The sequence below is a fragment of the Buteo buteo genome, chromosome 10 (assembly GCF_964188355.1).
Source record: "Buteo buteo chromosome 10, bButBut1.hap1.1, whole genome shotgun sequence".
NCBI classification, from domain to species: domain Eukaryota; kingdom Metazoa; phylum Chordata; class Aves; order Accipitriformes; family Accipitridae; genus Buteo; species Buteo buteo.
This window is the reverse complement of record NC_134180.1, coordinates 7,988,154-8,016,041: the sequence shown is the minus strand read 5'-3', so window position 1 is coordinate 8,016,041 and position 27,888 is coordinate 7,988,154. Positions and strand designations below refer to the sequence as shown.

The 27,888-nt window shown below is 40.2% G+C and overlaps 1 protein-coding gene across 14 annotated transcripts in view; it reads left to right on the top strand.

Moving 5' to 3' along the window:
• PRRC2C (proline rich coiled-coil 2C) overlaps window positions 1–27,888 on the top strand; it is an 80,346-nt gene that overhangs the window by 34,532 nt on the left and 17,926 nt on the right. For 9 of the 14 annotated variants that reach the window (XM_075038455.1, XM_075038447.1, XM_075038444.1 and 6 more), the window contains exons 10-24: window positions 239–380; window positions 1,310–1,384; window positions 2,159–2,786; window positions 3,609–3,778; window positions 4,408–4,654; window positions 5,738–5,951; window positions 6,750–9,110; window positions 10,315–10,523; window positions 11,129–11,283; window positions 11,742–12,084; window positions 12,581–12,666; window positions 13,677–13,865; window positions 16,631–16,882; window positions 22,076–22,165; window positions 23,906–24,007. In XM_075038455.1, the coding sequence (XP_074894556.1) occupies window positions 239–380; window positions 1,310–1,384; window positions 2,159–2,786; window positions 3,609–3,778; window positions 4,408–4,654; window positions 5,738–5,951; window positions 6,750–9,110; window positions 10,315–10,523; window positions 11,129–11,283; window positions 11,742–12,084; window positions 12,581–12,666; window positions 13,677–13,865; window positions 16,631–16,882; window positions 22,076–22,165; window positions 23,906–24,007 (5,263 nt within the window). The remainder of the gene's footprint in view (window positions 1–238; window positions 381–1,309; window positions 1,385–2,158; window positions 2,787–3,608; window positions 3,779–4,407; window positions 4,655–5,737; window positions 5,952–6,749; window positions 9,111–10,314; window positions 10,524–11,128; window positions 11,284–11,741; window positions 12,085–12,580; window positions 12,667–13,676; window positions 13,866–16,630; window positions 16,883–22,075; window positions 22,166–23,905; window positions 24,008–27,888) is intronic. The other 5 variants (XM_075038453.1, XM_075038454.1, XM_075038443.1 and 2 more) reach the window with 4 other exon arrangements.

The window sequence follows — 27,888 nt, the reverse complement described above, 5'->3', positions numbered from 1 at the left end:
TTGGGAAGGTTGAATGAAATGAGTGCAAGTACTCATTCCAATAACATTTATTCCAGTAATTTAATACTGTATTAAATTGCATAACTGTCTGCAGACTCCAGTCAGCTGGGCATGTAGTAGAAATTATCCTTGCTGTGAGGAATTTTTGCTCTTGCTAAGAAACATTGAGGATAGAAGATAAATCGCCAAATACCTGTGTGGAGTACACCTTCCATTTTTCTTATTTCTTTGCACATAGTGATGAACAAACACCATCAAAAGATTCCCAGAGTCCTGATGGCCAGAAGGAAACAGAAGAACAGACAGGTGCCAAGTCTGCTACACAGGTTTCCACAGCAGCAACCAAAGGGTCTTACGGCAAAAGCTCTCAGCTTGATCAGGTTTGTGTGTTCTTTTCTTCAGCTCTTCTGGCAACAGCCTTGTCAGGAGAGGTCCAACTCAGGTGTCTTTCCAAACTGACAGGTCAATTAAGGTTATGAACATGAGTGAAAGCATTAGCTACTGAAAGCTTTTTCTGAGCTGTGGTAACTGATCGGGTGCTGCTTAGTCAACTTAGCTGCTTCTGGTCGCAAAATAAAAATAGCATGTCTTTATCTACTGTGTTCTAATCCACAGCTGTGAGGGGGTGAGAACGCTTGTGTCAGTTACTGTAACTCAACTGACAAGCTTTAACTCTATACTGTTGACTGTCCATCCCTGTAACAGTGAATAAAGCTGTTCTGGCAGGCAGATGGATTTTATACAGACCATGTAGAGTTCATCAGCTCAGCCATTTTGGTTTTTGGTTTATCCTCTAGTAGAGGATGAGTGGCAACCACCTCAGCTTATGTCTGCTTCAGCCCTATTTTTTTAATTTGCCCCACCCCCCCTCCAGGAAAAGCTACTGTTGGCTTTGAAAATTTTCCAGAAATGTTTTCTCTTGACACCAGTAGTAATGAAGCTGGGGGATCCTGAATTAGTTTTACTTGCACTTTCTCTGTATATAAAGATCACGTCTTTCAAGGTTTGAAGCTACACTGAATCTGAGAGAAAAAACAGTGCAGTAACATAAACTCTGGAATTTGGATGTGGGAATTTCTAAAGTAATTGTTCAGTAATGAAGTAATGAAGTACATTACTTCAATGAAGTAATCTTCAGTACATGAAGTGGAAATGTTATTGCCCTTGTTTTGCATGCAAATTTGTGTTGTGTGCAGATAGTTCACTAGGTGTAGTATCTTAATGCAGTAGAAAACAGTAAATTTAAAATTTGTTAGCATGACTGTTGTTATGAGCTTGCTTAACCCTGGTACTGTGTTTGATCCAATAGGATCGGGGTCCAGCACAGCCTTCTATACATGAAAGAGGTGGTCCTGCTCTTCATCCAAAATCTATTCTACCACCGGTAAGAAAGATTAGAATTGTCTTTACTTCCTTGAGTTAAATTCTTTAATGCTGTGGTGGAAGGATTTTGACTAAGGATAGTAAAAATATGCTTCACATAAGGACGAGCCTTTTCTTTAACAGTTAAAATGATCATAGTGACTGTGGCCAGTAAGAATGGGACCCCAACACAGCCATGCTGCTAATTGTGTAAAGCAGCCCCGTCTTGTAAGTGGTGTATGAAATGCATGAGAACTTCAAGAGCTTTCAGTTATCCAGTCCCATTTGGGAACTAGAGAGGACATGTGCATGGGAACAGTGCTGGAGGGCTGGTTGTCGAGGCAGACAGGGAGATGAAGTCCCAAACAAAATGTGTATATAGTAGCTTCTTACCAATTTTCAACACGCCTTATTAAAATCTCTGTTATTCTGAGCTACCTGGAATTTCTTTGGCTCCTTGGGGGACTTTCGTCTGAGATCTACCCTGAGTCTCTGTGATTTAGAGCAGCCTGTAAACAAATCTAAAAGATGTTTGTCATCTTTGCTGTCACTTTGCCTTGGTGATGAGGAGGAGGAGTGACATGAGCCCAACTGAGTCTTTACCTCTCCTTTCTGAGCTCAGGTTGCATGAGTCTGAACTGGAGCAGGAAGGTGGGGGCTTGCTTTTTCTTCCGAATCTTGCTTTTTAAAGGTGCCATGCAAATACACATGTCAACAAATAGTTAAAATGTAATATTTCAGCTGGCTATTTATATCATACATGTTCAACTTGACTTAACTGATTTTAATATTGCAGCACCCTCCTCCCCCTGATCGCCAGGTAGGACCTGGAAGGCAGGGACCCTTTCCCCCTAAACCAGTACCAGATGAAGATGAAATTTGGAAACAGAGGAGAAGACAGCAGTCAGAGATATCCGCTGCTGTTGAGCGAGCCCGTAAGCGGCGAGAAGAGGAAGAAAGAAGAATGGAAGAACAGCGAAAAGCCGCTTGTGCTGAAAAGCTAAAACGGTTAAATGAGAAATTTGGCTGTGTGACAAAACCCTCCCGGGAAGACCCTCTGAAAGAGAGAGAGAGGGAGAGGGAGCGAGAGAGGGAAAGGGAGAGGGAAAGAGAAAGGGAGCGGGAGAGGGAAAGGGAAAAGGAGAGGGAGCGAGAGAGAGAGAAAGAGAGGGAAAGGGAGAAAGAAAAGGAAAGGGAGAGGGAGAAGGAAAAGGAAAAAGAAGAAAAAGAAAAACTGGAGAAGGCAAAAGAGCAGGAAAGGGAGAAAGAGAAAGAAAAGGAGATGGAGAAAGAAGAGAAGGAGAGTGAGAAGGAGAAAGAAGATGAGAAACCAGCACATGAGGTTCCTGAGCCTGTAGAACCTGTGGCAACACCTGTAGTAGAAAAACAAGAAAGTGAAACCAGAAATAACAAGGAAGAAAAAGGTATGCTTGCACGCAAGTAGGAGTTGTCTGTCTTAAAGCTGAGCCACAGAGCATAGTTGTAATCTAGGAGTCTAATTTGCATACCTAATTAACCTGGTGCATCTAGACCATTTGTTTTCCTGGCACATTACAGCTGCTAACTGTCCTTTGAGCTAGACCTGTTTGCCCAACTCACCAAAACATTAAAGGAAAAATGGGTTCTGGGGTTTAGGCTGGACTTTGAAGAATACAGAAAGAAAATCAGGCTTTCTTTTCTTTCTAAAGGAGGGTCAGCAACTTATGTTGCTAAAAAGCAATGTAAATTATTTCAGCTATTCTGTTCTTTCAGTGAGCCTAGAGAAGTAGACACAAAGAGCACATATTTAAACTTGGTGCACTTTTTGTAGTGGAACTTGAATGCCACAAGAGAACTGTTAGACTATGCTTAATAAGGTTCTGTTATCCTTTAAATGGATAAAAGTGATTGTAAAACCGAACCTTGGTTCATAAAAAAAATTGATTCAAATGTAATATGGTAGCATTGATACAGCACTTCTCAAATCACATAATAGTTACAACCTAAATGCCAGTGGTTGATTACCCAGTGTATTTGAGTTTAAAAGGGACAGCGAGAGACGTATTAACAACAATTGTTCTGTTTTGAGGGGTCATTCTTACCTTTTTTTGCCTTTATTGGTTTTGGAAACTAAGACTGTGAGGTTAGAGAATACAGACTATTTTCATTTTAGAACAACATCCTTTATCTGATGTTCTGGTTAAATTGTCATAGTTTCAAGATTCACTCTTGTCTCCCGCATGGGGTTGGTTGTTGTTTTTTTTCAGAAGATCAAGCGGTCTTTACCAGACAAGATAGTAGTCGGAATGAGAAAGAGATTTCACAAGTGACTCATGAGAGTGAGCCAGATTCAGGATCTCAGCCTCGTCCTGCTGTTTCCTCGGGCTATTCTAAACAGTTCCAGAAATCATTACCACCAAGATTTCAGAGGCAACAGGTAACTAACCAGTTCATTAAAAGAAGGAAGCTCATTAAAAGAATGATGTCTTCTGTCTCATTCTGAATAAGAACATGACCATAGGAGTTCCAAAAAGCATAAGTTGTTGGTTCCCAGCTTCTCTAACATCTATGGTATTGGCAGGAATTGCTCTGCATGGAACACTTCTTGTCACTTGCAGTGTAAGTGAGCAGAAGGCAAGAGGGGCTTTTAAAACTGGCTGTTTCTTCCATCAGTTGCTGGCAGTAGAGCATTGCCCAGTGGTTGCCTATGGAACCTGGGGTTTGATGATCATTGTTTCTGCAGCTTTTCCTTAAAGGGTATGACACTCACAAATGTAATTTTGATTGGGTCCTATGGTCTGAAGAGCACTTTGCATTAATGACATGCATGAAGTATAGGTTGTTCTGTGTCTCAGCTGAACACCAGCAAAACTGTATCTATTCTAAATTGTCTGGTCTGGTTTTCTCGCTTTTCTCCTAGTTCATCCTAATGCATGTTTGCAATTAACTTTCAGAATGCATAGTGTCCTGGAGATAACTGTACTTGTTGTTTCGAAGGGTTATTTGAATTCTGCTCAAGTTTTCATCTTAACAAAAAGTCTGGTAATACTGTTTTCTGTTATGCAGGAGCAAATGAAACAGCAGCAGTGGCAACAACAACAGCAAGGTGTCCTTCCACAGTCTGCTCCCTCACAGCCTTCTAGTGGCCCTGTCCCACCTCCCCAGCACAGACCCCTTTACCAGCCCATGCAGCCCCATCCTCAGCATTTAGCTTCAATGGGCTTTGATCCACGGTGGCTTATGATGCAGTCTTACATGGACCCACGAATGATGTCAGGAAGACCTGCAATGGATATGCCTCCTATTCATCCAGGTAAAATCTGGCAGCATTTTTTGACTGTTGAACTTTCTTGGTTTTGAAATAGAAGTCTTTCCCGAACCACACTATGTATAGTAACAGCGAATGGGTGGGGTTTTTTAAGAAGAAAACTATATTATTTCATTGTTTGAGACAAAATAGATTTTAGTAATACTGGAAAAATGATAGTCATGTGTCAGTGTGTATCTTTGACTGTAAAGTAAAATCACAACTTTCACATTGTAGGCATGTTAGTGACAGTTAAGGATGTATTCAGAATGTCAGCATCAGCCTTACTTTGTTACAGATATTAAAGCTGGTATCAGTTAGTTTGAACTGAGAAAAATAGCATATTTACCATTTGTGTTTCATTATATGTTAGCACTTGATACCACATGGCTTAGTAAAAAAAGCCATGAAATTTTGTTATTTTTATATTATATATTAGACTCTAGAGCCTTACTAAATTTGTGCTTTCAGGTTCTTAGCACTAAAAAGTCCTTTTTAATTTGTGGAATGGCCATCTGACTTGCAGTTAGGAAAGCTATTATGCATAAATAATACCAGTCTGACATGTAATGTAATGGAGGTACTTGTCCAGCTAATGAGCAAGGGAATGAATATCCTGAATGAGTGCAAGGAATGAACAGAGGAAATGGCAGGCTAAGCAAAGACAGTGAAAACTGTAGAATTTCTTTTAAATGTTACAAAAAAAAAAAAAAGGACCCAGTCCTTAACAGAGTACAAAAAAACATGTGTGTACACTCATCTTGCCTTTTACCATTCACATCTTATAGCAGAAACTTCACCCACAAGTTTACAGGTCTACAGACCTGGTTCTTTGCATTATAGTGGAAGCACACAGCTTTTCCTTTTGTTGGCACATAGAGTACTAGTGGTGAATATGATTTAGCCATTCTGAGGTTAAATGGCAGTGAATAGACATTTGGTTTCAACAGCGGAAGGTACAGAGGAAAGGAGAGCGGAGGAGAGAGAATAGTGTTCTTCAGTACCTCCTGATATGCTTTGTTAGTCTTGAGGTAGGTTTCTTTGCTAATGTTAAACTTGTTTTAATTGTTGAACTTGCATCTGGCGCAGGAATTATGCCTCCCAAACCACTGATGAGAAGAGACCAGATAGAGGGGTCGGCAACCAGTTCAGATTCATTTGAACATATAGCTCGCTCAGCAAGAGAGCACACTGTTCCTTTGTCAGAGCCCCGCATGATGTGGGGGTCGGATCCATACCCCCATGCAGAACCTCAGCAATCTAGTTCTCCTCCTAAAGTGTTAGAAGAGCCTGACGATTTGAGGTAAGCCTGAGTGATGTACTCCTGCATGTCACTTCTCCAAGCCATGCATATTTACACACTTGGCTGTGTAACTTACATTGCAAAACACAGTTTAAGCTGACTGAGTTATAGCTGCTCTTCACACAGAACTTTAAAAGGACTTGTGACTGGGCGATCCCATGTAGTTGGCACTGTTCTATAAAACAAAAGACATGCCTGCTCTGTAGTAAGATGTAGAAAGACAATTCACCCCTTGTTTAGGATCCTTAACATAATTTGATGAATGGCGATTGCCATAATATTTTGAATTTTCAGTTTTGTAGAACATTCCTACAGTGTTGTCCTGCTCTCTATCCTCCCCATATCAGAGAACTTCTGTCTGATGTATATGAGTTTCAAAAGTGGTATGTTAAGTAGAAGTGGTATAAAGCAAGACAGTCACTTTTGACCTTTGCTGCATGATAAATGGTCACGAAGACTTCCTCTACATCTTAAAAGTACCCCAAAATTCTTTTTGCTCTACTGCTGTCTGGGTAATACTTGTGACATTAGCCTGCTAACTTGGGGGTTCCATTTAAAATGGTATGTATAGCCATTAACAGTAATAAATTCCTATAGCTAATCGTACTTTGACACTGAACTCTTAATCAGGATAGAATAAAATTGACCTCTACAACTAGCAGCCAGTATGAAAATTAATACTTGTTATTTCCTAGAACTGACATTAATCCTTCATAGAAATAGAAGATTATTTAAGTAAATATTTATGAGTAAAAATTTTTCCCCCCACCCTAACATTCTTAATTGCTTGCTGCTTAGGTCTGAGGCACACTTGGAGCAAGAACGAGTTGCTGTCCCTGCTGCTGCTTATCCTGTAGAACACAACCAGTTGGACTCTCATCCAAAGACAGACTTTTTCAGAGAATCAGGAGAGGTGGAGGTACAAAAGTTCCCAAGCAGGCCTTTGGAAGATGTACAACCTCTCCAAACTGACACACCTAACACAGCAGTTAATTTTGAAGGAGTGAATGAGAAAGTCACACATAGCTCTCCAGAAGAATTGGTGTCTGTGGGGGAAAGTCACTCTTCACTAAAGAGAAGCATTTCCCATGGTTCAAGTCACTCTCTAAAATCAGAAGATCAGAGGAATGAGACAGCAACAAATATCCCTAAATTAAATAACAGGCCTGTTGAGACAAAGGATACAATTGAGAGGCTTGAGATTAAGCCAAAAAAAGATATTTTGATCAATAATAGAACATCAGAAGGACCAAAACCTGAAAAAACTTTCAAACCTAAGTCTGAAACAAGATGGGGTCCTAGGCCAGGTTATGGTAGGAGAGATGAAGGCAGTGATAGACCAGTAAGAAGATCAGGTCCTATTAAAAAACCTGTGCTTAGAGATATGAAGGAAGAGCGTGAACAGAGAGAAGAGCGTGAGCAGAGGAAGGAGAAAGAAGGAGAAAAGATAGCTAGTGAAAAACCTAGCAAGTCTGAAAAAAGTGACAAAAAGGAAGCACCTCAAGTGCCACTGCCTCAGGCTGAGCTAGAGACATCTGCCTCCAGCAGCGCTCTGGCTAAGAAGATAACCCAGGATGCTGCTCCAACGCCAGCAAGCCAGGAGAGCAGTCAAACTGAGACTGCAGCTAAAGCTCTGGTTCAGCCACCCACACCTCCAGTCCAGCAGCAGCTGCCAGCTGCCCAACCTGCTGCTCCACAGCTTCCCCCTGCAGTACAGCAGCAGCCACCTGCTCAACCAGCAGCACAGCAGCAGCCACATGTTCAGCAGCCGGCTACTGCAGTGAAGGAAGAGAAGCAGACTGAGAAGGTAGTTAGCAAAGAGGTTGTAGAGAAACCACGCTTAGAAACCAGACCAGTAAAAAGAGAGCCTGGCTTACCACCTAGGACATACTGGAAAGAGGCTAGGGATAGAGACTGGTTCCCAGATCAGGGATACAGAGGCAGAGGTCGTGGGGAGTATTATTCTAGAGGTCGTAGCTACAGGGGTTCTTACGGAGGACGTGGTCGGGGCAGTAGAGGCCATAATAGAGAGTACCCACACTACAGAGATCCTAAGCCTAGGTCAGACCACGTGCCTTCAGGGCCTGTTAGGCAAAGAGAAGAGAGTGAAACTCGCAGTGAGAGTTCTGACTTTGAAGTAATCCCAAAACGACGGCGACAGCATGGTTCAGAGACAGATTCTGACAGCGAAGTTCATGAAAGTGCTAGTGACACACTGCTGTCAGACAAAGAAAGTCTAATCAAAGGCAAGCACCCAAAAAGAGAAGAAAGAGCTGATGGTAAGAAGCCTCCAAAGCCCCTGTCGTTCAAACCTGAAAACAATATCAGGGTAGACAACAGATCCCTAGAAAAAACATACATAAGAGATGATGAGAACAAACCCAAACCAGGATTTCTTCCTAAAGGAGAGCCTTCTAGACGAGGCAGAGGGGGAATGTATAGACGTGGTGGCAGAGATCCTGGTGGGCGTCCTCCACGTCCATCCACAATAAGGAGACCAGCCTACAGAGACAATCAGTGGAACCCTAGGCAAACAGAGATCATTAAACCAGAAGATGGGGAGCCTCCGAGAAGAAATGAACATTATGGTCCTATACCAGTTGATAAAAGACCTCCAAAATTTGAGAGAAAGTTTGATCCAAATAGAGAGAGGCCAAGAAGACAAAGGCCTGCTCGGCCTCCAAGGCAAGATAAGCCACCACGTTTTAGGCGCCTAAAAGAAAGAGAGGCCGCATCAAAGATGAATGAGGTGGTAGCCAGCTCATCAACAAGTGCCACAGTTAGTAATGCAGTTAATGAGCCCTCCAACACTGCTCTGGATGTGTCAGGAAGTAAGACACCAGACTTGTCAAACCAGAATTCTTCAGACCAGGCCAATGAAGAGTGGGAAACAGCCTCAGAAAGCAGTGACTTCAATGAGAGGCGGGAGAGGGATGAGAAGAAAACAGCAGACATAGCAGCACAGGTGGTTGCAAAGGCAGGAGAAAACACTGGAGCTCCAAAAAGGGAAATAGCCAAGAGAAGTTTCTCTAGTCAGCGGCCTGGAATAGACCGTCAAAACCGACGTGGCAACAATGGGCCAGCTAAACCAGGGAGGAACTTCTCAGGGCCTAGGAGTGACAGGCGGAGTGGTCCTCCACCCAGAAGTGGAAAAAGAGGGTGAGTACCAGCTTCTGTTAGGAAGCACACATGGTCATGGTCTTCTGTTGTCCTCTTGTGGTTCAAAATCATAAGTAGTTATTTTAGATTTGTAAAATGGTAGAAAAGAGAGTAGGGCAAACACATGCACCTATGGCTGTGTACTTCCTATATTGTCTGTATACAGACACTTGGAACATGGAGCTAAAAGCAGAGTATTCTTGTTTGCACAGTGTTAAAAATACCCAATTAAAAAAAAATTGCAGTGCTGTTTCTGAGTCAAACTATGTTTCTCAAGATTTGGATGCAAGCTGAAATGTTAATGTGAGCAGGTTTGCAGTTAATACGTAAATTGCTGCATTGCATTTTAGATCGATCACCTAACATAGAAAAGTGTGTTGAGAAATGCTTGCCATTGAAACTAAACTTTGTTTCTCTATATGCTAAATTTGATTGAAACTTGATAATTATTTAATGTTACTATTTGCCCACTGTTTCATAGCCACAGTGCACAGTAGTCTGATAAGTGGGAGGCAGGACAAGACATGTCTTCATTGAATGCCTACCCTGTACTCTAGGACTCTTATCCTTGTAGGTTGCGATATTCTAAGTTCATGTTTTGCCTGGGCTTAAACTTGTGATCAGTGCTTTAACCTCCGAGTTAAAACTATTAAGAATTCCTTTGGCCTAGTCACTTAACGGTGATGTTGAAGCAAAAATTGGGTATTCCAGGTTCCACAGCAAAGTCTGAATGCTGCAAATCTGACTCTTATGGCTTCGGATAGCTTTTGGCAAGTGAGCCTGTGGAGCAAGTATATTGTACCTTGTTTATATTTGCTCACATTGCATCCTGTAAGCTTCTGTTTGGTTTGGTTTTGGGTTTTTTCCCATGGAGGGCTTTACTGCTGTTGAAGCATACTGAACTGCGTACTTGTTGAGTTTTGATATCTCTAACTACATAGACCAAGCCAGAGGTGACCATAAAATTATGCCCTTTTTTTTCTGCAGTTCCTTTTGGCAGCAGGGTGTTTGATATGTCCTCCAAACAGCTTTTACTGTTAAGCTGCTTCTCATTGAGGAGCTGAAAGTAAGAGTCTGGAGCCTGCTAAGAAGTTGCACCGTAGACACTTAAAGACCTGTAATGGGATCTGCATTATGTTGTTAGCTCCTTCCTGAGTGTTCTCTGTGGCTGGTCATTAATTTTCTCAAATTTTTTCTAATATAGACCATTTGAAGAGCAGACAGCAACTGTGCCTGGTGTTGATCCCACCAACAGCAACTCTATACATCAGGAGGATGGAGGTGTTACTGCTGCAGGACAAAAGAGCGCCAAGGATGCAAGTGGCAAAAAGAGAGAAGAACCTAAGGCTGGTCCAAAGAAGCCTAAGGAAAAAGTGGATGCCTTGTCTCAATTTGATCTTAATAATTATGCAAGTATGTATGATAATATGCTAACAAGAATTTGTAGTCTTGCTAGCTTTGCTGCATATAGAGCTAGATGTTTGAAAACTTAAAAAAGGAGTGGTGATTTTTTTAAGCACCAGAATAATTGTGTACTTGGGTATTGCTACCTTTGTCATATCTAATTAACGATGTGTGTGCCTCTAAAAGGTGACAAATGTCATTGTGTGTTTTTATGTATAGATAAGAACAATTTTGTTTTATCATCTCATCTTAACTCTGTTGTTCATACCATTTTCCACCACACTAATAATTTGCTTAACCTTCATAAACAAAAGGCAGTGGCTATCACTGATAAGCTTACAGCTAATATCTGGGAAGGCTGTTCATTATTCATTACTATGTTTTGGTTCTAATTTCCTGGAGGGTCTGATACAGGAACCTCCAATTTGTCAGTTCTTAAAGATTAACTCCTGTCTTCAAGCTCAACAGCAAAGCACTTGGCAAGCAGAAGCTTACCTTTAATCAGGGCCGCTGTCTGTTGGGAAGTACCTTCCACTCTAAAGCCGATTTTGGCTTGGTGCGCTGCATCTTAAGCTGTTAAAACAGCAGCATCTGTACCTTTCCTTTTTCTATAGGTGTTGTGATCATTGATGATCACCCTGAAGTGACAGTAGTTGAAGACTCCCAATCTAACTTGAATGATGATGGTTTCACAGAAGTGGTGTCTAAGAAGCAACAAAAACGCTTGCAAGATGAGGAGCGCAGAAAGAAGGAAGAACAAACAGTGCAGGTACTAAACCAGCATTTGTAGTGGGAAAGAGCTCCTTGCGGTACTGGGAATGTTGTGAAGTGTGCGGGACCTTCCTTCCAAAGCTATATTTTCACCTTATATTTATAAGTAGATAGTTGTGTTAATATTAAGTTGTTCAGAATCAGTAAATCAAACTAATTTTCGCTTATTCATCTTAGAATTCTGTACTTCCTGATTGGGCACTGTCAGGCAGGTAGAACTGGCGAACTGAAAACACCATTTTTCATGCTTTGATAAAGATTTATACTATTGCTTGAATCAGTTGATTCCAAGAGGCAAACGGATGAGAAATCATTGTTTCTGTGGTTAAATACCCCTAAAAAAATAAACTTATTTAAGGACAGAGTTAATCAGTCTGCTTTTTGCTGCTACACAATGTACAATTGGTGTCCATACAGACTATCAGCTGTAAGAATAAAATTGGCTTCTGCTTACAGGTTTGGACCAAAAAAGGATCAAGCGAAAAAGGCCGAGGTCAGAATTCCAAGCTCCCACCCAGATTTGCCAAAAAGCAGCAGCAACAGGCAGCAGCTGCAGCTGCACAGCAGGCACAAGCTCAGGCACAAGCTCAGGCACAGCCTCCATGTACAACACAGACTCCAAGTCAGCCACAGGCTTCTGTTCAGCCACAAAACCAGGCTGCAGGAGGGACAGCCAGCACAGAATACACAGTGACAGGAAAAGTTCTGCAAAACACCCAAGCTCACAACGGTCTAGGAACTGAATTATGGGAAAACAAGGTGCCTCCTACAGCAGTTCTAAATGACATCTCCAAAAAATGTAAGTGGTGTCTTTTGGATTTGGAGCAGGGGCAAGCATTGTAGTTAGAGAATGCCGCCTGCCAGCTCTAGCTCGCTCTCTTAATGTCTCATTTCTACCTACAAATGTATTTTGCATGGGAAGTAGAGGGCAGCATTCCCAAGTGCAGCCTTGTAACCTATGAATATGTAGGAAAAGAGATTTTTGTAGTATGGTATTACTCAGTATTTTACATTGTTGTTGTGTTCTTCATTCACTGTGAATGAGCAGCTGTCACTCCCTTCAGGAATCTGTGTTTTGTCGGTCTTGATCATCTTTCCAAACATGATGACTGCCTGACTTGAAAGTAGCTAAATAGGTAGTATATTGTTAACTGCTGAATAGGTTAACAATTTCGTAACCAAAGCTTATTTAATCAAGATGTCTGTAATTTAATTCTCAGTCGATTGATAACTTCAATTGAATGCATTTAGCAACATTGCAGGGCGGGGTTTAACTTTCTTTTCTTAATTGTCAGTGGGACCCATTAGCCCACCTCAGCCACCTTCGGTCAGCGCTTGGAACAAGCCTTTGACATCTTTTGGTTCAGCTACATCTCCAGAGGTAAGAATAAAGGGAAGAAGAGTAGCTGTATGTGAAGCTTACCTAAACTATGTTGCATTGGAATTGGGTACAGATTATCCATTTATTCAGGTGTGCATGTACTTTAAACTAGTATGTGTAGAATCCCATGAAGTCAGGAGACAGTACAGAAACATAGGATACAGGCTAGTGCTTTTATGATTGCAGGATGGAAAAACTGTTCTCTTAATAAAAACTCAGCCGTTCACAGATTCTATTGAATCTTACTCTTCTATTGATTCTATTGAAGCTCTTAGTGCATTTTTAAAGTAAAAATATTGCCTAGTTTGCATGTGAACACTCGTGTACAGTTCAGTAATGTAGACAGAAACAGGATGTCTCCAAGGAACTAAATGTTTTTTGTGTCCCTTCTTAAATCAGAGATACAAAAAGCAGTAGATGCTTTGTAACTGTATCATCTCTGCTTATCCCATGGAATTTGCATAGCCCTAAATTTTACATTTGAAGTCCTGTGGTTTTTTTCCTTGGGCTTTTTTGGTCTTGACTTTGTTTTAAACTGTAAGAATGTGACATGACTCTCTTAGGAGGCAATTTTAACTGCATAAGGATATCTGGAAATCTTTTTTAATTTCTCATTGTTCCTCTTGAATTGAACATTAATTTTTGAACTTTCAGGAAAATGTTGTGAACCTGAATCTGGACATTTTGATATTGCACTTGTCCCTCTCCCCCTTCTCTAGCAGTTCATCATCTTGATGTTGGTTTACATACTTCTTCACTGTTTTGGGGTTTTTTTCTTACTCTTGAGCTTGTGTCAACAGTAGGAACTTGAGGGGAAGGAAGTGCACATTCATATATTGTTTACTCTTGCAAATCTGTTGTGGTCACAAATAATGCTTTTGCTGGCAGAAGGTAAACATACCCTTTTAGTGGTTTTCAGCTGAGGATATTCTGTGCCCTTTTCTGAATTAGTGGCACTGTACCGATCTAGAAATCTTTTGAAATGCATTAAATGTTTACCTTTTAACTAGGGGACAAAGCCTGGGCAGGAAGGTGGAGTCGATCTTGGTATAGAAACTATTCAGTTTGGAGCCCCAGCTTCCAGTGGCAGTGACAATGAAGTTGGCCCTGTACTTTCTGAGAAGTCTGCTGACAAGCTGCCAGAACCAAAAGAGCAAAGACAGAAACAGCCTCGGGCTGGACCCATCAAAGCACAAAAGGTAAAAGATCCTATCTTCAGTACAGACTTTTAAACTTAAAGAAGTTCAGCCAAAAAGAGGTTACAATTAATGGAATAGAATACTCATTCAGTTAGGGCTAGACCTATAAATATTTCATTCACCTTTTATATTTCTTAAAACAATCAACAAGTTGGTTCTTGGAGAGAAGATGGGGAATTCAGTTCAAGGAGCAAGTGTAAATAAACAGCTTCCTGGCCCAGCAGAGTTTATCCATTGGTTCTGTGTTTGGAACAAGGGATGTGGCTAGAGCTGGGGTGGGATTATGGATTTGCTAGAGCAGGGGTGGGATTATGGATTTGTGATAGCTTTTTAGGGAGACTATGGATGTGGTAGAGTGTTTTGGGTTTGTTTTTTAGTTTGGGGTTTTGGGTTCTCTCTTGAGCTTACTTCACTCAGACTTTGAGAGCTGTTTTGAAACAGGCATTCTGTTTCTACCCTGGCTATATTTCCAGTTTCAGTAGTTTTTCCTGCCACCATGCCTGCCTCACCCTCCTCTAAATGATGCGTGGTGCCCTGCTTAATTTTGTAGCCAGATTACCGAGATGAGTAATACATCAAGTAGCAGGAAAAAAGGGAGGAATGTTACAGCCACTGATTTGAAGTCTCAAATTCAAATGCACAGATGTCTGGATAATTAATTTTTTTTACAACTGATCTAGGAAGACTGGATAGGTAATCAAACTTACCTCTATTTAAAAAGTGTATTGGTTGCCCTCCAGAGATTTAAGGGCTCCATTTGATTATCATCTTTTTGTATTTCTGTGTTACCACTCATAAGGAGTAACACTTTCTCCTCCTGTCATTTAGATTACACTTAGTGATCTTTCACATTAATGAAATGTACTTTCCTCTTATTTCTACCTCCAGTGCTTACTTATCTGTGCATTGCTAGCACTCAACACCAGCTTCTTACTCCCAGAAAGAGATGGTTATAGCAGATAAACATGGCTGGTGACTTAGAGAACCAGCTGTTTCAGTGCCTCTTGATGTCTGAGATCAGCAGTCCTGATGTAATTACAACCCTTTTGTCTTTCTAGAAGAGCGGGTGTGTGTTTGTTTGTGTTGGTTGTGTTTGTGTTGGGTTTTGTTTGTTTTTTTAAAAAAAAAAAAAAAAGCTGAAATCTGAAAGTGCAGACACATGTAGAATGAATTTAACTTCTGCTACATGAGGCACTGAGTGTGCTGCAGTTCATGGGGTTTATTGCAAAATATAAAACACATACAGCAGAGAAATATGCAGTAGTTAATACTGCTGGTGAGTTGTTGTAACCCAGCACATTCAAAACCCGTATCTCTGATATACTAGCAGCAGGCCTAAAATTGCCCCCATGAAATCACTTAAAGATACTGAACTCTAAAGTTAAATAAAGAGAGAGAGTCTACTTTATACTGTGTAGAAAATTCCTTTTTTCTGCTTGGTTATAGCTATCAAGACTCCTGTAGATTTTGTTGAAAGACAAATGTGTGACTAAAAGGTAAATGCATGGGAGATTAACATTTTTGTGTACTCTTCTGAATGAGAGGGCTGTAATCCTTTAACTGTCTTAATGACAAAAAAAAAACCCAACAAACAAACAAACAATTCCTACACACCCACCATGCCCATGGTGATATTGTTTGCTATGAAGCCTAAATACAAACTTATGTTCAGGATTGGAGGTTAGTATTGTTGAACTAATATGGGCAATGTAAGAGGAACATGCTTGAAACAAAGCAATTTACCTTTCCAAGTGTGACCTTAAAGTGTCTGGAGGAATTTCTGCCTCTGTAAACTGTTAGAGCAAAAAATATTTGGGGTGAGGTGCGGCTGATGTTCCTGATTGCTGCATTGCAGAGCTCAGGTATCTGCTTCTACTGTTTTCTTTCTTCCCTCTGAAAGGTAGTCTCTGCTGGCCTCCTGAGGGTACCAGATACCTTTGGGAAACTCCACTCTCCCCAAAGGCATTGTGTTGTAAAGAGTCTTCATCTACTTCTGAAACAGCTGGTTTATATTTATAGAGACAATACCAGAAGCTTCTGTCTTTCCACTATCAAAGCTTAAGGAATAGGATTTTAAGGACTGCCTTTAAGGAATTACTGTGCTGCTCTGTAGTGAAATGGGCTGAGTAGTCTCAGCCAGAAAGGATATGGCTATTTAAACAGCAGAGCATTCAAGTTCCCCGAGGGTGGCTGCAATATAAGGCAGCACTTCCACGAAGGTGTTTTATTTTTTCTGGATATCCCCTTAGTGCTCAGTTCCTAGGGAAAAATGCTGCCAACATCCATACATGGAGATACCTTCAAATGAAGGTAGAGTCTTCTGTTTCCTGGGGCCCTGAATATTAATCCTGATTAATATTATTATTTATTATGAATATTAAAATCCTGATTCTCTGAATATTAAAGTAACCTGTATATATATGAAGTCTTGTGGCTTCTATACTTTTTTTCTGCTTTTCTTGTAAGGAGAGTCAAGCTGGCTTTCTTCTGTAGATTTTAACTAGATCTTATTTTAGTTGAACTCTACCACTTAACATAAAACACGTATTTCTTGAAAACAACAGTTTGGATTCCTAGTGTTCAAAATGAATGCATTTCATGTATGTATTGCTAACTTAGTCTCAAATTATTTATCTGTTAGAAAATGCTTGCCCTTCAGGAAAGTTTTTTTAGATTTAAACAAAATTATTTTAAGCATTTTAGAATATTCTTGTGGGATAGGACATGGGGGGGAAGACATAACTGACAAGTTAACACTAACTTAGCTTCCAGACTTGAGTCCGGTAGAAAACAAAGAGTATAAACCTGGTCCTATTGGGAAAGAACGTTCTTTAAAGAACAGGAAGGTGAAGGATGCCCAACAGGGAGATCCTGAAGCACAGGAGAAGCCATCTCCCACCTCTGTCAGAAGTCCAGAACCTGTCACTACAAAGGAAACCAAAGCAGCAAGTGAACTGAGCACGGAAATAGGAACAATGATATCTGTGTCTGCTCCAGAGTTTGGAACAAACACAAAGGTAAGAAAAATACTGATAAATTACTGAGCACTATATGTAAAACATGATTACAATGATGTAATTGACACTTGGTTGCCTGATGGTGGTAGTTATCTGGACCGCAGAGCCCACTGAATAACAGATATGAAACACACAGGTACTGCTTGAATTAAACAGTTCTCTAGAAATGGTATGGAGACATGCTGTTTGTCATAGCCCTGTACAGAGATCAGATTGGAAGGTTTTAAACTTCTTTGCTGCCTTATGAATGTGAAAACTCTTTCCTGAGCCTTGCTGTGGAGAGTGGCACTGGAGCCTGGTATAGGCAGATTCTGCAAACTCAGATATATGTGACATATGTGAGATGAGTGCTTGACTTTCAGCAGAGAACTGAAGTAGTGTGTGTGATCATTGGTTGAGTGCATGGATGACCTGAAGCTGTGAATTAAGTGCTGTTCTGTGAAAAAAGAAATCTCTAAACTAGGAATATGCTAAAGCATTGGATAAGGCTTGTTCAGTTTACCTAAAGGGTCTGTATGTCAGCTCCTGTCAGCTTGGATATTGTCAAGATATCCCTTGCAGAACTCCTTCAGGATGTTGAGGACTCATAATAGTTGTCTGTGTGGAACTCCCCTGACGTCTCTATAACTGCTCAACAGTGAGATGGTGACCTGCTGGCAGGATTCATTGTTCTACAACTTAGTTCTTAGCTGTGGTACATTGATAGCACTGGTTGAAAAACATTCACAGAGGCGCTCTCCTTTCTGCCTAAGGACCTGTGTGTGTACTGCCCTCACTATGGTAGTGTTGTGTCTTGAGCAAGAACTATGGTTGTTACCTCTCAAATGTAAAGAAACCATGCAGTCTGAGTAGCTACTAGTTAATAGTTACACCTGCTTTGGTAAAGGAAAAATGCTTCTTGTACGTTTGTAAAGTGGTGTTATGAGTTTAGACTCAATTTTGTTGCATGCTGTCTCAATCTGCCTTTTCCTAGTCTTAAGCAGAAATGTTCTGATGCCATTTAGGAAAAATGATCCTCTGCAGAAGTTATATAAGTTGCCGAAGAGTCTGAAATGCAGATCACTCACAATTTATCTTTGTCACCTGCAATTGGCAAAAGAAAAAAAAAAAAGACCATTTTGGCAGTTCATTGCTGAGGTGTCATGCAAGCAGAAGATGCTATCTCAGTGAAGTCTTATTACAGAGCAAGTGTTAAGGAGGATATTTGTGTCTGACATAGTAGCTGCAAACTTGAGTTTTTGAGTGGAAGGGCAAATACGTAAGGAAATTCGGTGCTGGGATTTCTCATCCTTCCTGGCAGTTTCCATCTTGCATGTGGATGCGAATGGTTTATGTTGATACCAGAAACAGTTAAAGTTCCCTTCTGGTATGCAGAATCAGAAGTGTAGAGGCATAAACACCAGCTTGCTCAAATATTTATAAGAAGGCTGTTTGTATGTGTGTCATGTGCTTTCTCACTGTCTGTCAAGCTCCTGTGACCAGAGCTCAAGATAAGAGGAGGCACTTCTTCTAAGCCACCTACAGAATAGGAAACGTATCTTTGTTGATTACTCCAGGCTAACTCAATATGGACTAGCTCTACTAAAATCAGTGTAATTTTGTCTCTACAACTGTATTTTTAAAGTATGAGATCTTCAAAAAGGGAGTCTGAATTTTGTGCCTTTATGGCCTTACTTAAACATGGGTTGCCAAGGTTCTTTGAACTACCACAGTATTAAAGCACAAAGCTTCTGTCTTCTGGAGGGAAGACCAGAGTGAAAGGAAACTTTCCAGTTGTGCTGGGTATGAAAATTCCCCATAGTTTCCTCATTAAGCATTTGATAACAGAGGCATTTAATAATTGGCCTAAATAGTTCTGTCTCAACAGTTCCAGGTTGCTTTTGAATTCCTTTGTCATGAGTAGTTCCCGGGGCATCAGTAAATTTTCTAGGAAAGGGGTGGTCATATTTTATATTTAATTCTCTGGAAGTTGAACCAACAACCTGCAGATTTATTGGAGAGGATAAGCTTCATCTAGATTTTGCAGGAATAAACCAGTCTTGCTACTTTTTAAAGTGGCTTTTAAAATGTCTTCAAATACTGCTCCAGCCCTGGAGTTCCTATGCTGTTTTGTATTGCAACTGTTTTATTCTTGTCTTTGTACTCTTTCCATTGCTCATTAGTGAGGAAAGAAGTGATGACATCGTTATTCTGTTGTTTGAATGTCAGGTGTTGAAGTTTTACCAAATGTAAATGATTTTGACACTCTTTAATGTCTTTCTCAGACACTACTACTCGGCTTCCAGGAAGGCACACTTTGTTTAGTGTATTTCATGATTTAAATGTTTGTAAAAGTCAAGCCAGCTGTCCTCCTTCAGAAGCAGAAGCTCTGTAAGAGTACCCCATCCATCCCAAAACAAACATCTTAGTAAGAGCATGTGCATTTAATCATACAAGACTGTTTTACCTTAGAAACTGTATAAATATAAATCAATTCATACGGGTGAGATGTTTAAATTCAGAACATAAGCATGATGCTCTGAAGCAACTTCAGCTGTTTCTCTTGGGTTTTGCAGTATTTTTGGAATAAAGGTGACCTGATGGTGTAAGTCTGAGTTGGGCAAGACACCTTACCCATTGCTTTTCCCTACCCTACCATCTCTAAAGCTTTGAAGCTTTCAAATCACAGGAACGATCAATAACTGGTTATAGACATGGCAATGAAATGTTTGCACAGGTAGTTGATAACACCTGCGTGTTACAGCTCTGATGTCTGAAAGGACACAGTCTGTACTTGAGAATAAATTTTCAGTATCTGACAAGCTCTCTGGTTTGGGTGATTTACGTAAATCAGGAACAAATCAAATAACTAATGAATCCCATTTGTACCCTGATTCTTTATGGCAAGGTCAACTCTGAGGTCTGCCTTGTCCTTTTGTTCATAAAGTCACTTCAGGTTTTGTGATCTCTTCTTTTTGGGCAAAGAAGGTAGTTATAAAAAGTTTGCCTGTTCTTTTTCTTCAGGTATAAATAACTTGTAGATAACTCCAAAAAAGCATGTACAGCTTTTTGCTCTTGCTATAATTACTATTACTAGTTTATAATAAAGTAATCACTTGCTGTCTTCAGTAAAACAGTTGCACAGGAGAATCACTTTAATTGAATTACAAAAGCTTCTGGTGATAAGCCATATCTAACAGAGATTCCTAGTCTTAATGTACCAGTAAATGAAGGATGGTGGTTAACCTACAGTTTATGGAATGGTGTTCTTATGGCTAAAGCATTGTCTTATCTGCATGTTCAGCATGTAACTCATCCTTGTAGGATGGTTCAGCGTTGCGTATGTACTTCTAAGGGCACCAGACTTGATATAGTGGTTTGTTTTTAATTCTAGTGAAAAAGCATTTTTGTGCTGTAAGTTTTCGAAGTGAGAAAGGAGAAAGCTAGCGGTAGTCTTGTTCTAATTTCTTTTGTAAGGAATTTTAGTGCTGAGACCCTGTAAAATTTGCATCCAAACCTTGAAGGAATTTTAATAATGTTATATTAAAAACTTCCTCTTTCTTAATGCAGTAAAGCATCTTAGAAAACCAAGAAGCCAGTTAATTACTTCATTAGAAGGACCTTGTGATTAAAGCAGCCTCATGTGCTTGCCTTGTTCTACCTTGGGTTAAGATTGCCTATTGGAATCAAATATAAATGCGCAACTTGCAGTTTGGTAGTTCAGATTGTGGGAAACATTGTATATCTCATATTTCACCAGTTTAACAAGTAAAGGAAATAACTAAATGGAGAAAATAGTTCTGTTTCCTTCATAAATACAAAAATAAGTCAATGTGCACATTGTGTCCTCTCTCACCTCATTATGGTTTAGCTTGTTGTCCTAGTCTTTTACCAAAATGAGCTCATCTTTTTAAGGAAGATTCTTTGTTATTTGCCAGTTAGTATCTTAATGCTTTAATTGCTCTTTTAGGAGACATTGCCATAGGCTTGAGGAGTTAATTGAGTGTGCACTTTCTTAATAGCTTGTCATCATACCAGTTAGATGCAATTAAACAAGCATTATGTGATTTGTGCCTTCAAAATCATTGTGTTGGCAAGTCCAGGCACTCATCAACAGTTCTGCTGCTAATCTGTCCTGCAGTTCATTCTTGGTGTAGGGTTCCGTAAAAATGATAGAGCCTTTTCTAGGCTTCAGACACGTAAAACTTTGGGGTTTGCAGTGCTTGCTAGAGAGTGGATCTTGGGTAATTCAGGGTCACACCTCTGGGTCAGGTTCTGATAACACCTGTTTGCCTGTCCAGAATATGCTCAGGAGATACCCAGTGACAAGAACTAAAAAACAGTGCTGAACATGGCTTCACAGAAGTACTAGTGTCTTTTTTTGTTCATTGTAGGTTATTCTCTAGAGAGCTGGCAGTGTTATCAATGGGACACTTCCATCAGGCAATTTACACCTGCGACTGCAATAGTCACTGGCTACAGTTAGGTCCATGAAAGTGGACTTTGTTCATTGAACACATTACAGTCCACTTAACTGTGACAAATAAGCTTCAAGGAAAGCCTCTGGGTAGATTGGAAACTTCATTCCTTTTCTTCCTTGAAATAACTGCCCAGTGCAGAAATCAGGACGTAGGCTTCATCGTCCAGAGAAACTGAGTCGTGTGACTTTCAGAGACAAGACTTAAAGGAAAGAAAATTGTTTTGCAAATTGCAACCATCCCTATGTGTTCTTTTTAATCTGGAGGGCCTTACTGGTCATAGATTTACCCAAGAAATTTCTGTATGTATTTAAAGCTACAGAAAGCTTTCAGCTAATACATTTTACTTTTTAAATAGGCTAAAAGTGCCTACAGGTAGCTAAAGCATCTTGGGTGACAAATGATAATTGGTTACACCACCACAGTTCAATATGTCTAGTACCCAGGCAGTACATCACTCTGTATATTCTTGCTTTACAGACTGTATTTTGACTTGTCTCCAGATATACATTGTGAGGTCATGAGGCAAACTGTAATCTCCAAAGAATTCTTCTGACCTCAGTAGCGATTCAGCAGTAAGGATTGCTGGACATGCCTTCTAAGAAAAAACTGATGTGAAATTCTAATATTCTAGTGCTTGGTGAGCTCCTCCTGTAGAAAGGGTAACATCTGTCCAAGAAATTTAAATCTAATTTAGGTAAGGGAGATATTTTAATGGAATTATTTTTCTTCACAGGAGTCTGTAACAGACTACACTACACCTTCTTCTCATCCTAACACAGTGGCTACTAGCAGTACAAAAATGGAGGAGACTTTGGTGACGAACGTAAGTCTATTGCAGTGATCATTGCAGTGATCGTCTTGACTTTGAAGACAAGAAAATATTTTCACACTTCTTTAAAGCACAAAATAGTGCCTTCAGTAAACAAGTCACTAGGGTTTCTTTCATGTTAACTAGCTGTGCATTATCCAGTAATCTTACTCTGAAGGACATTTGGTTTGATTAGTATCTGTTCTGGAATTCTTCAGGTATTTTCTTGTCTTTTGAACAACCACAGTGAGCTAAAGAGCACAGAAAGTGGAGAAGATGTTTCTAGGGACAGTTCTAAAAAAGCAATAGGCATGATGAGGGAATGTGCTCTCAGCAGCAGTTGGGACTTGAACCTGGTACCAGTAGCAAAGCTCTGTAGGTGAGTTTGAAGAAAGGCTTTTACAAACAAAGCAATTTTGAACTCTAGCCTGAAATCACAGCAACTGCATGTAATGAGAGCAGCTTAATCGTTTCTGAAAGCAGGCAGCAGACTTTCAGTTGTTCAGTTGTTATGGAGATGAGATGTTTGCAGTCCTCAAAGCCAATGATCCTGACTGAGTGTGGTGTAGTGATTGAGAAGACCTGCTGGGTTGTGACTTGTAGTGAAATCAAGTTTGTCTTGAGTGTGCTGGGATGTCAGGGAACTTGGATCTTGTGATTTTTGTTGTTTGAGTAGCAGAAATAGAATTAGTTCAGAGTTGAGTCACTTGTTGATTGGGGGAAGAAAGAATCATACAGTAGGATGTCAGGTTTTTATGAAGATGTCTTGTGAATTCCATCTAAGAGATGCTTTTCAGCTTACTGCAGCATCCTTTAATGCAGTTTTGAAGCAATACTGGTTGAACTTACTCTTCTGCTGGATTTTCTGGTGGTGGTGTCGTTTGTGCCTTTGGTGGTTAGTGTGAAAGACTGAATCATTTTGTATTAATGATGTTAGTGTACACTCCCCTGTGGTGTGTTGCAGTTGGATTTCCAACACAGGAAATAGGGGCTCCTGGCCACAAAGGATCTATGCTATCACCTGCTTCAAAGCTTCAATATCTGTGTCTTTTTGGATTAGCCTTATCTCATCCAGTGGAAGTCCAGGAGCTGTGGTCTGAACAGAGAAAGAAATGGTTAGAAGTAATAGACTGGCCACTGCAGTATTTTTGATGCATTTAATTTGAATCTTCTAGGAAACCCATCAGTGTTTTCTTAGGCAAAGATAGCAATAGCATTATGTTAGGTTTATTTCCTTAAGTTCACGTCTTTCATCTTTTGAAAGAGAAGATAACTGAATTCAGTTATAGGGTGGCAAATCTGTTTTGGTTTGTTTCATGGTCGTGTGACTTTGGAGATACGTAGCTTCCTCTTTTCAGAAACTGCATCTCAGAACTCAAGGTCATGAAGCCCCATGTACTGTATTGGTACAAAAGGGGACAAACTTGGCTTGGGAAGAATTTTTGCATATCAGTAAACTGAAATGGTACTTTAAAGTAAATCCCAAAGCAGAAAACTGGTATTTGTTTATGCAGAAGACATGGACACTTTAGAACCTTAGTCTTCAGCCTCTTAAAGAGAGATGAGAAGCACCTCAGCACCTGCTGAATGGCCTTTCCCCGCCTACCAAATTTTCACCTGATTTTATCAAAATCTCCCTGCCAATGCTCAAGCCTTGAAGAAATTGTAGCTCACTTAATAAAGCTTGAGCTTTGCTTTTCTGGGGCTTTTGTAGTAGACGTAGTTAGAATGTGATGTGTGTTGCCTGCCTTTCAGGTGCCCCTGCCCCACACCCTTCCCCTCCCTAGGAGGGAGACTCTACAACAGAGCTCCAGCCTAACTCCAGTTTCTCCCGCTACCGTCGACCTCACCCTCAAGGTATGTACAACATCCCTCTAAGGGTCGTTTTCTTGCATGCAGGGGAAAAAGTTAATGGAGAACTTGCTGGTGAACCTTTTTTTTAGAGCCTTCCTTTGTTTCCTCTGCTGAACTGCTTTTGCATATAAATGGATGGCTGAAACAAAAGACTCTATCAAAGGATGCATTTAAATTATAAATCTCTAACCCCGTTTTGCATTAACACTTGGCATCTCAACCAATCTTGGCTCCCACCACCCTGAAAAAAAAGATCCTAGCATTTTAGCATTGTACTGTAGTGTTCATGACAAACCATCAGAATCTGACTGAGGTTTTTTGAAAGTTTAGCTTAAAGTAAGTTGCTGGGTTTGGTATTAAAGGCTGTAAGGAGTTGCTTGGTAAGCCGAGCTTGATTTCTTCTTAGCTGTAGGATTTGTTGCAGTGATAATGTGATTTTGAGTTGGATGGCTAAAGTTCTAAATAATGAAATGTAGGAGGTGTGTTGGTGTCTGTGAAGGGCAGTTTGATCAGCTAGTCAGAACGTGTTTTGTTGTGTTATAAATGTTCTGTTGTTTTCTGCTCTCCAGTGTAGAGCAAGTGTGTAGAATATTTTGAATTATGTTTTCTCATTTTGTTGGATTTTGGACTGTGTGCATTGTATAACTCACTAACATAGAGTTGGGCTCTGGCTTTGCTACTGTATCTTTAGAAGTATTTGGTCTTTTTTTTTTTTTTTTTTTTGGTGTCCTAGATCTGCTCTGTGATTGTGACTACAGGTGACTGAACTAGTAGAAATATTGTTGCTGCTTTTACTATTAAGGAAGAGTGGTGTTTGAACTTGGTTTCTCTAAATTTTTAAAAGAAGAAATGAAACTAGGGATTGAATGCAGAACTAACACTTTGGAGAAACTTGCTTGTCAATCCCAGTGAGACTTGCATCTTGCTGGCATGGTTTGACAGCTGCTTGCTCATGTTCTCTACAGATGATAGTTATTAATGATCTCTTATTGAATCTTTGCTTTTCTTTTGTTAACGCTTTATTTCCTGAAAAAAATGTAACATCACTTTAAAACAATAGACCAGCAAAAATGGGGAGACGGATGGAGAGGGACAAAAAATTTAACAAAAATCTGGTTTTCTATTGCATTCTTATTACATAAGTTGCCATAATCTGACTTTCTGGCGCCCAAAAGCATTTTTCTAAAATAGCAGTCGCTAACTGTTTAGCAGCTGGATACCTGATTCACATATAATACAGGTAGGAACATTACTGTAGCATGATGCTGCAAAGAATGTGACACTGCTCAGTTACGAAGCAAACTGTGGTGTTTGTGTCATTCATCAGGCAGTTTATTTTTCTGGTCTTCTGGTGTTGGTGATTTGATTGCTTTCTCAGTGGATGGTAGATCTTGGATGTGTGCTAACAGAGTATGTTGAAGATCCATGTTTTGAGGCTACCTTGAAGAACACTGACCGAAGTCTGAATGGAAAGGCATTTGGAAGCAGCTTTGCCTCTAACTTCTCTATTCCAGCCACTGGAGCTCTACCTCCTTTTTGCAAATGCTGAAAGCAACAAGCTTGTTTTGAAGCGTGCACTGAGACTGTTGCTTTTACAACAGGCCTTCTGGTCCAGACAGAGCAGAGCTGCTCTTTATGTCATCCTCTTCAATGTAATCCTTCCTTCTTTTAAAAGATACTTTTGGGGCAGCAGAGAGGAACACATTTCCTTCCTTCTCTTAAAAGAACAGAATCTCCAGGCTCTGCCTCCATAATGAATAATCCTTGCACATCTTCTTTCCTCTGTCCCCTATCACAGAAAGCTGTCTGTGAGGAGGCTCAGCAGGGGAACTCAGCCACAATTGCTTCCACTACTTGGCATCATTCTGAACGTGTAGGTATAAGGTGCTCAGATGGGAAGGCTTGTTGAGATCTCTTGTTTTCTTGGAGTAACTTTGCTAAAGACACCTTTACTAAGGCAGACATCCTCTTAAGGACTTAGCTGATAGGGCTATTGATAGGTAAGGAGCTGAGCAAAAGAAAGTCTAAACCAATCTTAAAACTGAACTGCCTGGCTCTCTTCCATGTTCCAAGGTTCTATCTAAAATTCCTGTGTAGGCATCTGGTCCAGAATCTGACATGTTTCGGCTTCCTTTTCCTGATCACTTAAACTTTGGCATACTTAAGGGTATGCACATTGGTATTTGTCTCCAGTTAAGTTTTTGGGTAATATGTACTGGACCATTATACCAATGTGAAGGCCCCAATGGGTCAACAGTGAAGAGAGGCCTCAAGCAACCATGATTTCCAACTTGTGCTCTCCTTTTCCCATAACTAAGGGAGCAGTGAAATTACAGTGCTTTTCCCAGCCTCACTTAATTTAGAGCCTCTTACTCCTTCCTATCTGGTCTGTAGATGGTGCTGCATAGGCGCTCCTAGAGTACCAATTTCTCGCATCTTTTTTCTGGCTTAAGAAGTTAGAGATTGTTAAGGAGCTCTCTAAAAGCAAAGCTGTTAGAAAATTCAGGACTCTGTTATATGCCCTTTATTGCAAATGGAAGACAAAATGTGGTATGTAGACTAGCTTTTGCTATCAATAGTTTCTCCAGGACATCATGAAACTCACTGAACATAATAGAAGCTTCTACATGTTCTCTATTCAGACATTCACAGGTACTTCTTCACTTTCTCTTAATACCGATGCAGTACAAGACCAATACTCTGTCATACCAGAGCTTGTGGTGTTCAGAAAGGAGCTTGTAGTCTTATTGTACTCCACCCTAAGCAAAAGCCTTTCCAGCAGATTAATAATATATTGTGAAGTTTGCCGTCTGCAGGGAGGAAAATGTTGTGGAGGGGAAATTGAGAATGGTGCTTGCTGGGGAAGATGGTCTCAAAAGTAAAAATAGGTGACTTGTCTCCAAACAATTTAATGTGTAACAAAGTTTCCCTCCTCCCCTTTACTCTCTTGAGGAATACAGAACTCCAGTTTCCATGTGGGTGCATACTGATCACCTGTTACCCACTTCTTTTGATATTACTTTGCTTTTTTATCACTTCTGAAGCATCTAGACAAATTAACTAAGTCATGTTTGGTCTGTTCAGACTGTGCCTAACTCATATAAAACTTTCAGAGACTGCAAGTCCCAGTTAGGGGGCTCTGTTGATCCAGGCAGTGAGGTCAGATTTGTTGGTGAGTATGTATTTGCTCCTTTACATATACCATTTAAGACAACACCTGGCCTTGAGAAGTTTACAGTCTGCCAGATGAGCAATTTCAGCCTATGGCATCCAGCTCTGCTAGCAAAAAATCTTTGTTTCAACTTGGGACAGCTGAAGGTTGTAGAGAAGTCCATGGGGTGTGTTTAAGCCTTTAAAATTAGTAAGTGTAGTCTGAACATTAATATTTCCTCTTCAGTAGTCCCTCAAAAGTGTCTCAGTTCAGATTTGGCATTGTGTGTCTAATGTAGTAGTAATTAGATTGTTATTTGGTGCAGTAAAACAATAGTTCTTTCTACTTTTGGTGGAAGATTATTGTGTATAAAATATTTAAATTGAAGTTTCATCTTCCTTGCTGTGCAAGACTTAAACTCATAATTATTATAGAAGTAGAGGAGCATGAAGCATTTTTAGCATTAATGTAAAGCAGCGTGCACAAGCTGTGTCAGCTCGTGGTTGCTTCTTGAACAGCTTTTGCTTTGGAAATCTAAACTTGACTACTCTCATATTTACTGAAGAGTGCCTTGGATATTTTTGGTGCTCACTCAAAGTGGATGATTTACCAAGAAAGCAAGGGGCTGTTTCATTTAAATGGCCCAATAACTTGTAAGTAAAGGACTTCGTGGAAATATTTAGAGGGGTTTTTACCTTTCTTTTGCTCTTCATGTCAAACAAAACCAAACCAA